We start from the raw sequence: 12,817 nt of genomic DNA, 5'->3' as shown, positions 1-12,817 counted from the left end.
CAGTGCCACCAACAGCTCGGGGTGTCCCCCAGTCCAGGGCTGACCTCGCGTTTGTTTTTTCACTCTTCCAGCTCAGTTCCCAGCAGGGGTTTGTTGTGAATGTCCCCCGTGGCTGCCTGATCTCCCAGGCTGGGCTGTAATTCCGGATTTCCCTGCCCAGCTCTGGGTGTAGCCCCACGGTTTGATAGCGAGAGGCCGTGTCTGTGCAGACCTGGGGGCCGGGGGAGAAGCAGGGCTGCACCCGGGGCTGTCTGACCGTGCCGTGTCTCCCTTTGCCCAGGTTTGCCAAGCTCCTGCTCCGCCTCCCAGCCCTGCGGTCCATCGGCCTGAAATGCCTGGAGCACCTCTTCTTCTTCAAGCTAATAGGCGACACGCCCATCGACACCTTCTTGATGGAAATGCTGGAAGCGCCGCACCAAATGACTTAGAGAACTCTGCTGGGTCAGTCCCTCGCCCGGCCGGGCTCCCTCGGGGCCCTTCCTCTGCTTTCCTCCGCCCCAGCCCGTCCCTCCCTGCTGCCCCCAGCCCTGGAGGCACCGTCTGATCCGGGGGACCCCCGGCCGTCCCGGCCTCCTGCCCCCCTGTCCGTTCGCTGTCACTGCTGCGTCTCCAGGCCTGCCCGCTGCTTCCCTGTGCTACTTGTAGAGAAGTGGGAGCGGAGAGAGCTTTGCCAACCCCTGCCCCCGCCGTGCCATGAGGTTTGGGATGAGCCACCGCAGCTGGCGTCACCCCCAGCCCTCCCCTGGGGACAAGGACGGTGCCAGCCCTCGGGCCAGTGGGGTTTGGACGAGCCGAGGGGAGTGGTTGGACTCTGCCGGATTGCAGCTGGGCTATTTTCAGAGGATGGAGTTTTTGAAAAAGAGAAGAAGAAGACAAAAAAAAAAAAAAAAAGGAAAAAAAAAAGAAAAAGAAAAAAAAAAAAAAAGGAAAAAAATTCTATTTTTGGTTTCTAACTATTCTTAGTAGTCTTGGTAGTTACTTTGCGGAGGGAGAGGCCTTGCCCTGTGAATGAGTCACCCGTGGCTGCACAGAGCCTTCTCCTTCCAGTTGAGAGCAGAGGGTTTGGGATTGAGCTGAATCCCCCCGAGAACACGGTGCCATGGCTGGAAATGCCCTTCGGCCACCCCAGAGCGCGGCCGGGCATTGCTGCCCAGCCCAGAGGTGCCCGTGTGGACATCAGCCAGCTGCAGCACTTGCTTTAAGGCTGCCAGGGACTCCTCATCGCCCTTCCCCAGCTCCTGGGGGCTTGCTGGGACCCCTGCCCTCAGCACAGCATCCCAGTATATCCCAGTATATCCCAGTGCTGCCCCAGCATCCCGCCGTCACCCCACGCCAGGGTTTCGGCTCACCCAGGAGGCTGCTCCGCTTGTTTCAGCCCTGCAGAACACTGCAAGGCAACAATTAGTGGGAGTGCTCGGCCTGGCTGGTTAATTGCAGCTGTTAATTAGTGGTGAAGCAAGAACTGGGCTCCCCCTGCCCTGGATCTCCCCCGTGGGGCAGGGCTGTGGGGGCTGGGAGGGCACGGCTGGCTGGCTGGGGGATGTGGATCCCTGTCCTCTCCAGGATTCTGAGAGCACCAAAAGCACCTTGGCTTTTGCACAACCCTTTCCTTGAGTCTCGGTGTGGCAGTGCAGAGCTGGACAGGATTTTGGAGATTAGGGACACAGTCCCAGGAATGTGCCCACGGGATGGGATTCTCCTGGAGTGTGTGGCCAGAGGGAGTGATCCCCCTTCACCTCCCCGTTTCACCCCATGAGGTGTCTCCAGTGCCCCACCAAAAACACAGGTTGGAGAAGAAACAAAGCAGAGGGAACGATGAGGGATGTTGGGAAGGGTTCTCCCCCCTTGGCAGGATGGATGATCCCAAACGAGCTGTGCTGAGGCACCCAAGGGCTTCCCCACCACTTCCATGTGCTCTGTGCTCTAAAAAGCAAAGGATGAGGTCCCAAAGATCCTCTTCTTGCTCCCCATGGTTTGCAGCTGGCTGGAAACTCCTACTTTGTTCCTGGAGGGGGATGGAGCAGCACCCACCACATCACTCCCACCTCTGCTTTGGAGGGGACACCGTTGCCACCCCGCTGCTGTCATCCCAGCTGGAGTGCCCAGCTCCATCCCCTGCAGCTCCAAAACAAAAAAGCACTGGGGATTTCAGGTGATGACTCCCCCTCGGGCTGGCCCGAAGTGGCGAATCGGCAGAGGCAGGCAGAGCGCCTTGGCTCTGTTTCCCCAGCAGCCTGCAAGCCGCTGAAAATATTATTAAACAGCTTCACCCTGCAAGAATTTGCCAAGAAAACGAGGCAGGAGAAATGAAATCTGGCAAGGGTGCCAGGAAACACGAGCAGGCTGTTCCCTGCCAGCGGGAGGCTGGCACAGCCCCAGGGGGGTGCAGGGAGGTGGCAGAAGCCAGAGCCCCGAGCCCACCCAGCCCCTGGGCAGCCCCCAGGCCCCAGCCCAGCTCTCCCAGCAGCCAGGAGCCTGGGACTTGCTTGCCACAGAGGAAAAGCTTTGGAGAAGTTGGTGGATGTTGCACTGGGATAAACCTGCTGCTCTCTGCTGGGTGGAGCCAGTTTTTTCCTGGTGGATGGCTGGGAAGGGGCTCTTGGCTGCTGTGGTGGCTGCAGGGTGGCACAGGGGGAGCTCCCATCCCATCCCATCCCATCCCATCCCATCCCATCCCATCCCAAATCCCATCCCATCCCATCCCATCCCATCCCTGTTAGCATCTCACCTTACAAGGCCAAGGCTCTGCAGGCCCCAAACTCCCTGTCAGGATCATCCCCGTGCCTCAGTTTCCCTGCTGGAGCAGCACAGCCTCAATCCATGCCTGTGGTGGAGGGGATTTTGGGAAAGGCTGAGCCTTGTCCTGGGATTTCACTTTTCAGCTGGTGGAAGTGAGTTGGGATTCCCTGAGCCCCCAAAGCCCAGCCCAGCCCCTCCATGCTCATCCCAGCCCTCCTGTGGGAAGGAGAAGCTTTTGTGTGTTGGGAACAGCCAGAGCAGCCTTAAAGCAACGAGCTTTGCATGAGTTTGAGTCTTTGTGTTCTTTCCACTTTGGGCTTTTTGTTGTTGTTGCTGTTGTCCCCATCATGATGAGGCTGAGTGTGGAGAGGTGAGCCGTGGCTGACGGAAAACAAAAGTCACATTATTCCCTAGAGAGGGAGGATGTGGATTTAACCAGCTCTCAGTACTCCTGCAAAAATCTGCTTTGATTCAGGTGATCTGTTTGTAATGGTTATTTTAATTCCTTTTTGTTGGTGGGACAATCTTTAATTTTCTAAAGATAGCACAAACATCAGCCTTTCAGCCACCCCGCTGCCCCTCGCTGCATGTTCCACCCACCCCTAACCCACTCCAGCACATCCCAAACCCCTCCATGGGAATGCTGAGCTCCCCTTGGCACTGGAATTGTCCAGGAGTGGCACTGGGGGCGTTAGGGGCAGGTGGGTGTGGGAAGAGCTGACCCCTGGCCTTGCTGACCCCTCCCCTGCAGGGGGGACAGCCCTGGGCTGGGGGCTGATCCCAAACCCTGGGCTGGGGGCTGATCCCAAACCCTGGGCTGGGATCTGATCCCAAACCCTGGGCTGGGGGCTGATCCCAAACCCTGGGCTGGGGGCTGATCCCAAACCCTGGGCTGGGGGCTGATCCCAAACCCTGGCTGGGATCTGATCCCAAACCAGGCTGGGTGCTGATCCCAAAGCCTGGCTTGGGCTGCTGATCCCAAACCCTGGGCTGGGATCTGATCCCAAAATCAGGCTGGGTACTGATCCCAAACCAGGCTGGGTGCTGATCCCAAATCTAGACTTGGGCTGCTGATCCTAAAGCCTGCTTGGGATCTGATCCCAAACCCTGGGCTGGGGGCTGATCCCAAACCTGGCTTGGGCTGCTGATCCTAAACTGTGGCTGGGTGCTGATCCCAATCCCTGGCTGGGTGCTGATCCCACAGAAAGGCTGGAGAGCTGTGCTGTCCCCACCCGTGCAGGGCACAGCCCATCATCACTGGGGGTGTCCGTGTGTCCATGTATGTACTGTAGATATCGACACTGTATAATACCCACTCACATATTCACATAGAGAACTGTAGCAATTACAGGCTTTTCCTGGCTTTTTGTGGTTTAAGTCGATTCTTTTTCCTGGTTTTGTTTTGTTTTGTTTTTCCTCCTTGCTTTCTGTTTCGTTTTTTTTTCCTTGGTTTGCTTCCATTGTATCTGAATCCCTTTCCAAATTGGCAGATGCCAAATCTGGATTTTTATTCCTCGAGACAAAGGAACTGCATCTATTTTAAGATGCCTTTTTGTTTTGTGGTTGTTTTTTTTCTTTTTTTTTTCTTCTTTTATTTTGTTTTTGTTTTTTTTTTCATTCTTTTAAGCAGGTGGTTTGGAGTAAAAGAATAGCTTTAGCAATTCCCAATACTTAGTGATGGATGCCTTGGCTATGGGATACATAGATTAAAAAAAAAGGACATTAAAATTTAGAATGACAAAAAAAAAAAAAAAAAAGAGAAAAGATAAGGAAAAAAATATCTAAAGCATCAATAAAGTTAAAATCTATTTTTGTACAAATGTAATTTTATCCCTTACCGTATCCTTGGATATTTTCTTTCCTGGATTGTTTTGTTTCTTCTACAGAGATTGTTATGAACTCTCTCTATTTTTTCTCTCTTTCTCTCTGTAAGTGTTCAGCCACAGGGATCTGGAGAAGAGGGAGAAACTTCTGACCGTGTTTTAAAGGCTTTATATGAAATCTCTTTTGAAATAATTTTTTTGAATGAACTTTTTATTTTTTTTTTTTTTTCCCCACTTCCAAAATCTTTTTGGGGATGGGAGAGGGGTGGGAGGGAGGGGGAGGGCTGGTCTGGGGGTGTCTTTTGTCACGTATCTCTGGCGTTCCCGCAGGTCTGTTTTACTGTGAAATCACTACCGTATATTATTATTATTATTCACTTCAAAAACAACAAAAAAGGTTAAAAAAAAAGGAAAGAAAAAAAAAGAAAAAAAAAGAAAGAACTGCTGCTGGAAACGCCAGTATTTTGAGAACAATTGTATTAGAATTGTGGGGAAAAAAAATGAGAAGAAAAAAAAAAAAAAAAGAGGAAAAGAAAAAAGGAGAAAAAAAAAAAAAAGAAAATATATGAGCATTTTAAAATATAACCCAGTCCAAGTCCTCGTTTGTTCTTTTTGGTGTGTCTTGAGTCACTCATTGGGGGGGAGCTGTCCCCAGCAGGGTCCCCATGCCAGGGCACCCAGGGAAATCCCGGCTGGATGGAAACCCAGCTCTCCCCAGGACTTCTCCATGAGACATTTCCCAGTCCCTGAGCAGCCGCTGGGTCCTGCAGGGGTGACAGAGCCGTGCCAGCCTGTCCTGACCTGGTGGTGACAGAGCCGTGCCAGCCTGTCCTGCCCGGGAGGTGACAGAGCCGTGCCATCCTGTCCTGCCCGGGTGGCACCGCAGGGGTGACAGAGCCGTGCCATCCTGTCCTGCCCGGGAGGTGACAGAGCCGTGCCAGCCTGTCCTGGCCGGGAGGTGACAGAGCCGTGCCAGCCTGTCCTGCCCGGGAGGTGACAGAGCCGTGCCATCCTGTCCTGCCCGGGTGGCACCGCGGTGACAGAGCCGTGCCATCCTGTCCTGACCTGGTGGTGACAGAGCCGTGCCAGCCTGTCCTGACATGGTGGTGACAGAGCCGTGCCAGCCTGTCCTGACCTGGACGTGACAGAGCCGTGCCAGCCTGTCCTGCCCGGGTGGCACCGCAGGGGTGACAGAGCCGTGCCATCCTGTCCTGACCTGGTGGTGACAGAGCCGTGCCAGCCTGTCCTGCCCGGGTGGCACCGCAGGGGTGACAGAGCCGTGCCATCCTGTCCTGCCCGGGTGGTGACAGAGCCGTGCCATCCTGTCCTGCCCGGGTGGTGACAGAGCCGTGCCATCCTGTCCTGACCTGGAGGTGACAGAGCCGTGCCATCCTGTCCTGACCTGGTGGTGACAGAGCCGTGCCATCCTGTCCTGACCTGGTGGTGACAGAGCCGTGCCATCCTGTCCTGCCCGGGAGGTGACAGAGCAGTGCCAGCCTGTCCTGCCCGGGAGGTGACAGAGCCGTGCCATCCTGTCCTGCCCGGGAGGTGACAGAGCAGTGCCAGCCTGTCCTGCCCGGGAGGTGACAGAGCTGTGCCATCCTGTCCTGCCCGGGTGGCACCGCGGTGACAGAGCCGTGCCAGCCTGTCCTGCCCGGGTGGCACCGCGGTGACAGAGCCGTGCCATCCTGTCCTGCCCGGGTGGCACCGCGGTGTCCTGCGCTCACCCCCGGGCTGCTCTGCGGGCACAGCGGGGTTTGGGGGTGCCAGCACCCCCAGCATGGGATGAGGGCGATGTTCTCCAGCCCCGATCCCTCCTGGAGCGGCCCCGGAGCAGGAGCGGCGCTGGGAGCAGAGGGTGGCAGAACGGGAACCTCCAGCCTGCGCTTAACCTGGATTTGTTGCCAGGTACAAACGAGATTGATCTCGCTCTCGGCTTTACAGGAGGGATAAATCTTCCCCCGGCGGGCGGATGGAGATGGAAAATCAGAGGCTCAATTCAGTTAGCGCCGATCCGTGTTTTCTCCTTTGGGGAAAAACGAGTTTTTTTCCATTGGGGAAGCGCCGACAGGAGGTTTGTGGAGGGCACAGGGGGTCATTTACCTGCTGCTTCCCCAGGCTGCCCATTCCCACTCCCTGCCCCGCTTCGGGAGCCCCGGGGAGCCACGCTCGCATCTCCAGCTGCTCAGGGCGCTTGTGTGCCTCGTTAACCTCCGGACAGCACTTGCTGTTTGGAGAGTAAATATTTACCTCCCTCCCGAGGGTTTTTGTCCCCCTTCTCGCGGGTGGAGAGGGCTGGGATGTGTGGGGCAGCGCCGGGATGCTCCGTGCGCTGCCAGCTGGCTGGGAAACCGCATTTGGCTTTGAAAATCGGGTTTGCCTCTATTTTTAACCATGCTAATAACAGAAAGCAAAGCCGAGCTGAGCTGGCCACTGGTTTTTGGTGTTTTTTGGGGTTTTTTTTTAATCTTGTGTTTGGTTCCTGCTGTGTTTTCTGCTTGGGGGGCACTCCCAGACCCCCAAACCCGAGGGAGGGCTCTGCTCTCCTTCCTCCGCTGCCGGCGAGGGAGGAGGAGGAGGAGGAGGTTTGCACCTTGGCCAAGTGCTTGCTGTTTTTCCAGCTTCTGCAGGGATCAAAGTGCCTGTTTTGACTCTCCTCCCGATTCCTTGATACCAGCAGATGATTGTAATGCAATTAAACCTCTCAGCCATGCCGTGGCTCAGGGCTTTTGTTGTGTCTCCGGGCTGGGGATTCACCCTTGCCCTGGGAGCGGCGTGGAGACATCGGAGCTCAGCGGCGGCACACACAGAGCTCCGGGTTCGCTTCTTTATCAGGAACACCGCTGTTCCTCAAATCCTGAGCCCTTTGAGAGGTGGGATCGGCAGGGGAACTCCAGCTTCCCCTCAAAACGCCTTTCCTGCGCTCCGGAGGGGAATGGAGAGGGGGAGATGCTGAGCTGGGGCTGCGGGGCTGGCTCTCGGAAAGGCACGGCTTAAATTTCTGAGCGTTCCCAGTGCTGACAGAGATGGAGTGGGGTGTCAGCAGAACGTTTGGAAATCCTTAAGAGAAAGGTTGTGATCCCGGCCCTCTCCGTGCCTCAGGTTTGCGGCGAGGAGGGGACTCTCCAAACAAATCCAGACAGATGAGCTCTTTCACTGGTAATTTGTCACTTCATAATTGCCGAAGAAAAGCAGGTTGGTTTTCTCCTCCTGACCTCTCCCAAGCAGCCTTTTCACCCCAGCTGGCCCCGGGGCCGGGCTCGGGGTCCCGCCGTGGCCTCTCGGGGCCACCTCCCCCCGGCCCGGGGCCACCGGGGGCACCTTGGCCTTGTGCAGGGCATTGTCCGGGTGACATTTCCATGGATGTCCCCTGGCTCCAGGCAGCCACAAACACCCACCCCGGGCTCGCCCCCGCGTCCCTGCAGCCGGGAGCAGATGGGAGCGCCGGGAGAGCTCCGCGGACCTGGATTTCAGGTTCACACAGTTTCAGATAAAACTGGGGAGTTCAGCTGATGCTCTCCCGTCCCCAGCTCCCCGGGGCGGGGTGGGAACTGCGCTCCAGGCGTTTCCAGGTGGGACTTTGGGCGGATTTTTCCAGGGAGCGAGCGTGGGTGAGCGCTCCTGAGCAGGGCCGGGGCCAAGAGGCTCCCGGAGCGGGGCTGATCCCACCGGGATCGGGGACAGAGCCTCGGGAGCCCCCCGGGACCGGCCCGGCCCGGCCGAGCAAAGAGCAAAGTGCTGCTGCCATCTCCCGACCGCAGCGAGCCCTGCCCGGCATCCCGCTCCCTTTTCAGGGATGGATCCCTCTCCCGGCATCCCGCTCCCTTTTCAGGGATGGATCCCTCTCCCGGCATCCCGCTCCCTTTTCAGGGATGGATCCCTCTCCCGGCATCCCGCTCCCTTTTCAGGGATGGATCCCTCTCCCGGGATCCCGTTCCCTTTCCCGGTATCCCGCTCCCTTTCCCGGTATCCCGCTCCCTTTCCCGGGATCCCGTTCCCTTTCCCGGTATCCCGCTCCCTTTCCCGGGATCCCGCTCCCTTTCCCGGGATCCCGTTCCCTTTCCCGGGATCAAGTTCCCTTTCCCGGGATGCCCACTCCCTTTCCCGACTCCCTCCTCCCCTACCCAGCTCCCAGAGCAGCCCTGGGGCTGGAATAAAACAATCTGCAGGGGGGAAAAAAAAAAAAGGAAAAAAAAAAGATCGGGGTTTGTTTTGGGGGTTTTTAGGGTTTTTTGTTTGTTTGTTTATTCTCTTTTGCCCTCACCCTGCAAGGCTGCAGAGAGGAGGAAGCGAAGCTCTGCCTCTCTCACTCCACAGTGCCCCAAATCAGCTCCTGAGCAGTTTTCTGCCCCTTAAAGATGCCTGGCTCTCAATCAATTCTCTCTCCTTCCCTCCTCCTTGCCCCGGCTCAGGAATTCCTGTCTTGACCCTAAAATTCCTGTCCTGACTCTGAAATTTCCTGCTGAGGTGAGTTGCACAGACCAACAGCCCAAACACCGAATCTTGACACATTTTAACTCATTTTCCCTTCAGGGGATGCCCATGCCTGCTCTTCCCTCGCAGCCTAAACAAGGGTTAACAAATTCTCATTTAAAGCATCGCCTAAACCTTTCATTTCCAAAAGAGCCCCAGATCCCAAGGCACGGGCGAGAAATATCAGCCACAAAAATTTTGCATCTCTCTGCCTTACAACACTGGCAGTGAAACCTTGTTTGGCTTTGGAGGCAAGATTTTCCATCCCGGGCTCCAGCGCTGCTCAATTGCTCTGAGCCCACATCTTGTTTTTCTTCTGACAGAGTGAGGTATGATTCTTGGCTCGGGGAGCCTCTGCTAAATGAAAAGATGCTTTTAAAGCTCATTCACTCAACACTCACCCCAAAACCCAAGGGGAGGGTCTAATGGAAATTCGCTGGAATTATCAGCCAGGCTTTCTGCTGGATTTCTTTTGTGGTGGGTATTAGGCTGAAGAGCATTAAATGAAGGCACAAGTGTTTGCTGGGGTGCTGGTAAAGGTAGAAAAGCCTGATGATTAAAGCAGCCAGGACATTGAATTTATTTTCTTGTGAAAAGCTGGTGTTTGAGTCATTGTGACTCCTGAGGACTCAGCTCTCGGGGTTGCTTTTGTCTGGATCTTTTAATTTATAACATAAAAGCAGCCTGCTTGTAAGAAGAGCAGCCCCATCCTTGTGTGAGTTCACTGGAGAGAGATGAGGGATGGAGGGGGAATTTCCTGGCTCAAGGCTGGCCACGGAGTCAGGAGCAGGCTGGGAAGGGTTGGACTCCATGATCCCAAAGTTCTTCTCCAGCCTGGCTGATTCTGGGTGATTCTGTGGCTCTGAGTGTGCTCCTGCTCTGCTGCTGGTGAGCTCTGCAGGCTGGAGCCTCTTCCTGGGGCTCCCAGCTCCCTCCTGCCCACCCAGGGGCTGCTTTCCACTCGTCCTGGTTGTGGTGGGAGGGGGATTGGCATTCCTGCCCCATCCCAACCCACTTTTCCCATCCTTATTCCTCTATCAGGACATGCTCTGACAGCCAGAGGTTTCCAGAGGTGGAAGAGGATGAGGGTGACAGCACTGGGCAGGCACAAGGCTCTCCTTCCTAGCGAGAGTTTGGGCTGGATTTTCTTTATTGAAAATGGGGATTTCACCTCTGTGTAATGCTCTTCTTGACTATTCTAAATATTTTCCTGCTTTTCAGGGAGCAGGGAAGGGATACAGCACATCACTGGAGTGTGGTGTGGCCCTCAGGACTCTGTGTCACCAAGAGGGGCTGGAGGAGCTGCAGCCGCATCTCCATGGCAGGGAAGTGGGTCCAGTGCCCTGGAAGAGGCTGGGAAGGGGTTAAACCACACTGCAGACAGAGAAAACCTTTGTCCCTGCAATGTCCCACCAGCCCAGAGCGAGGGAAAAGCCTTTCCTCAGCCCTGGGCTGAGATGAATTCTGATCCCAAGTGCCACAGGATGAGCAGAGAGGAACGGCCCTGTCCTACTGCCCCAGGGGTCTTGGCCCCCATCAGCCACCAGGCAGAGTCCACCATCCCTGTTCCAGCCCTGGCCCATCCTCATTCCATCCCTGTTCCAAGTCTGATTCATTCCCAGTTCTGCTCTGGCACTGCCTGACTCCTGTCCCATCCCTGTCCCTTCCCCATCCCTGTCCCATCCCATCCCATCCCTGTCCCATCCCATCCCTGTCCCTGCTCCATCCCTGTCCCATCCCTGTCCCTGCTCCATCCCTGTCCCTTCCCCATCCCTGTCCCATCCCATCCCATCCCTGCCCCATCCTTGTCCTGTCCCTGCCCCGTCCCTGTCCCATCCCTGTCCCATCCCATCCCATCCCTGTCCCATCCCATCCCTGCCCCGTCCCTGCCCCATCCATCCCTGTCCCATCCCTGTCCCATCCCTGTCCCATCCCTGCCCCATCCTTGTCCTGTCCCTGCCCCGTCCCTTCCCCATCCCTATCCCATCCGATCCCATCCCTGTCCCGTCCCTGTCCTTTCCCCATCCCTGTCCCATCCCATCCCTGTCCCATCCCTGTCCCTGCCCCATCCCTGCCCCATCCCTGTCCCATCCCTGTCCCTGCTCCATCCCTGTCCCATCCCTGCCCCATCCCTGTCCTGTCCCTGCCCCATCCCTGTCCCATCCCTGCCCCGTCACTTCCCCATCCCTATCCCATCCCCGTCCCGTCCCCTGCAGGCCGTGTGGCGGTGGCCGGGCAGGGTGGAGAGCTGTTCCCGCTGTTCCCGCTGTTCCCGCTGTTCCCGCTGTTCCCGGTCTCCATCACCCTCGGGGTCCCCTCCCGAGCAGACCCCTCGGCCCGAGGGTTCCTGGGCGCTCCCGGGGCGTTGCCTGATCCCGAAACTGGATCCTCCTGTCAGCCTCCGGTCTGCTGGGAAAAGCTTGCTCTGGCCTGTCTGTTCCTGCTCCGGGATTGTTCCCCTGTTTATGGCAAAGAACAGAATTTCCTGCTGTCTGCAGGGTGGGGGTGGCTTCCCAAAGCCCCCCTGGATTAACCCCTGCCTGGAAGGCTCTGGTCTTTATGTGCTGATAGATTTCTTTCTTTCTTTTTAGGGGACCACCTGCCCGAGCCGCCTTCCTCTGCTGGCAATTCCCACCCCTTCTCTCCTTCCCAACTCTCTGCTTGGCCCCTGTGGAAGAGCAGCATTGACAGGAGAGTCCTGCCAGGCCATGGAAGTGCTCCCCATGAGTTTCAAAGCCACAACAGCTCAGTTCAGCCAGTTTTAACTCTGGCCTGACGCAGCCCCACGTCTCCAGGCACAAATCAGACTGTTCTGGTGACAGCAGAGACACTTGGGGGCCAATTTGTGGCAGTGAAAGGATCAGCCCCAGGAAATATTCTCCAATTCCAGAGCCATTGGTTCATCCACCCAGCTGTGGATTCACTGGGGTCTGATATGGGATGTTCCCAGAGAAGAAAAATTTGTAATGGGGTAAATGAGAGGGTGAATTGGGGCCAGCTGCCCAGGGCATCCTCAGGCTGGGATTTAGGAATTCCACCTGCACTTCTTGGTATTGTGTGGCCAGCCCATCCCAGCAGGATTCTGGAGGCTCCCAGCCTGCAGACAAGCAGCAGCAAGGCTGGCAGCAGACACAATTTGTGGCTGGCTATTCGCTGTTGTCACTCCAACCGTTCCACCTGACGAGGCAATAAAGATGAAAGCCAATAATAAGCAGCCAGCCATCATTTGAGGGGGGGAAAAGGCTGTAATTTACTGTGCCAGGGCTGCAGGGAGTCCATCTGAGGCCGGGTTATTGACAGCAAGTCTATATGGGTTTGTTTCTTATGGTAGTTACGTGCGCTCGGAGCACTTGAGGGTGACATTTTTAAAATCTAAAAATATATAGCTGGTAGCAAACTTCCAGCAGCATGGAAGGGAGGGGAAGGATTTATGCCCAGAACATTGTGAACTTTAAGGGAAGCGTGTTTGTGGAAAAGGTTTTGAAGGGGTTGAATGAGAAGGGCAAGCTCCAGACTCTGCTGCTGGCCGGGGGTGTCACTGTGGGTGTTGGGTTCTGCTGGGGGACTTTATCCAGGGGAAACTCTGGTATCTTCCCAGGGATGTAAATCAGGAATTCTGCTGGAGCCAGGGAAGTTACAGGCAGATCAGACAAAGGAAGCAGGTGGTTTTGTGCTGCCCCCAGGTTGGCACCCCTAAAGCATTTCTAGGGAGAGCCCTGGGAGTGCTCTGTGCTCCCAGAGCATCATTCCCATGCAGGAATGTGTGAGCTGATCCTGGGCTG

General features: G+C 56.2%; 2 protein-coding genes and 1 long non-coding RNA gene across 4 annotated transcripts in view; 2 read left to right on the top strand and 1 right to left on the bottom strand.

Moving 5' to 3' along the window:
- The window catches only part of RXRA (retinoid X receptor alpha), a 98,420-nt gene extending 97,490 nt beyond the window's left edge, over window positions 1–930 (top strand). For both annotated transcript variants that reach the window (XM_058853628.1, XM_058853629.1), the window contains exon 10: window positions 281–930. In XM_058853628.1, coding sequence (XP_058709611.1) covers window positions 281–428 — 148 coding nt within the window. In that variant the 3' untranslated portion in view covers window positions 429–930. The remainder of the gene's footprint in view (window positions 1–280) is intronic.
- A 3,925-nt stretch (window positions 931–4,855) lies between these two features.
- Window positions 4,856–6,448, bottom strand: LOC131586613 (uncharacterized). The gene is made up of 2 exons (XM_058853630.1): window positions 5,698–6,448; window positions 4,856–5,627 (listed from the first exon to the last, which is right to left on the bottom strand). The coding sequence occupies exons 1-2, from the start codon at window positions 6,247–6,249 to the stop codon at window positions 5,190–5,192; spliced, it is 990 nt and encodes a 329-aa protein (XP_058709613.1). The 5' UTR covers window positions 6,250–6,448; the 3' UTR covers window positions 4,856–5,189.
- Window positions 6,449–6,477: 29 nt separating this feature from the next.
- On the top strand, window positions 6,478–12,246 carry LOC131586615 (uncharacterized). The gene is made up of 2 exons (XR_009279186.1): window positions 6,478–7,757; window positions 11,627–12,246. It is a non-coding gene; the product is annotated as an uncharacterized LOC131586615 (long non-coding RNA).
- Window positions 12,247–12,817: the final 571 nt, after the last annotated feature.

Source organism: Poecile atricapillus, chromosome 20 (genome assembly GCF_030490865.1).
Source record: "Poecile atricapillus isolate bPoeAtr1 chromosome 20, bPoeAtr1.hap1, whole genome shotgun sequence".
Taxonomy (NCBI): domain Eukaryota; kingdom Metazoa; phylum Chordata; class Aves; order Passeriformes; family Paridae; genus Poecile; species Poecile atricapillus.
This window is presented reverse-complemented; position numbering and strand designations above follow the sequence as displayed.

Bases quoted from the DNA above. Each gene is read 5' to 3' on its own strand.
- LOC131586613 (XM_058853630.1), bottom strand. From the start codon at position 6,249: ATGGCACGGCTCTGTCACCGCGGTGCCACCCGGGCAGGACAGGCTGGC. The intron at 5,628-5,697 runs GTCAGGACAGGC...TGTCACCACCAG, and splicing joins CACGGCTCTGTCACGTCCAG to GTCAGGACAGGATGGCACGG.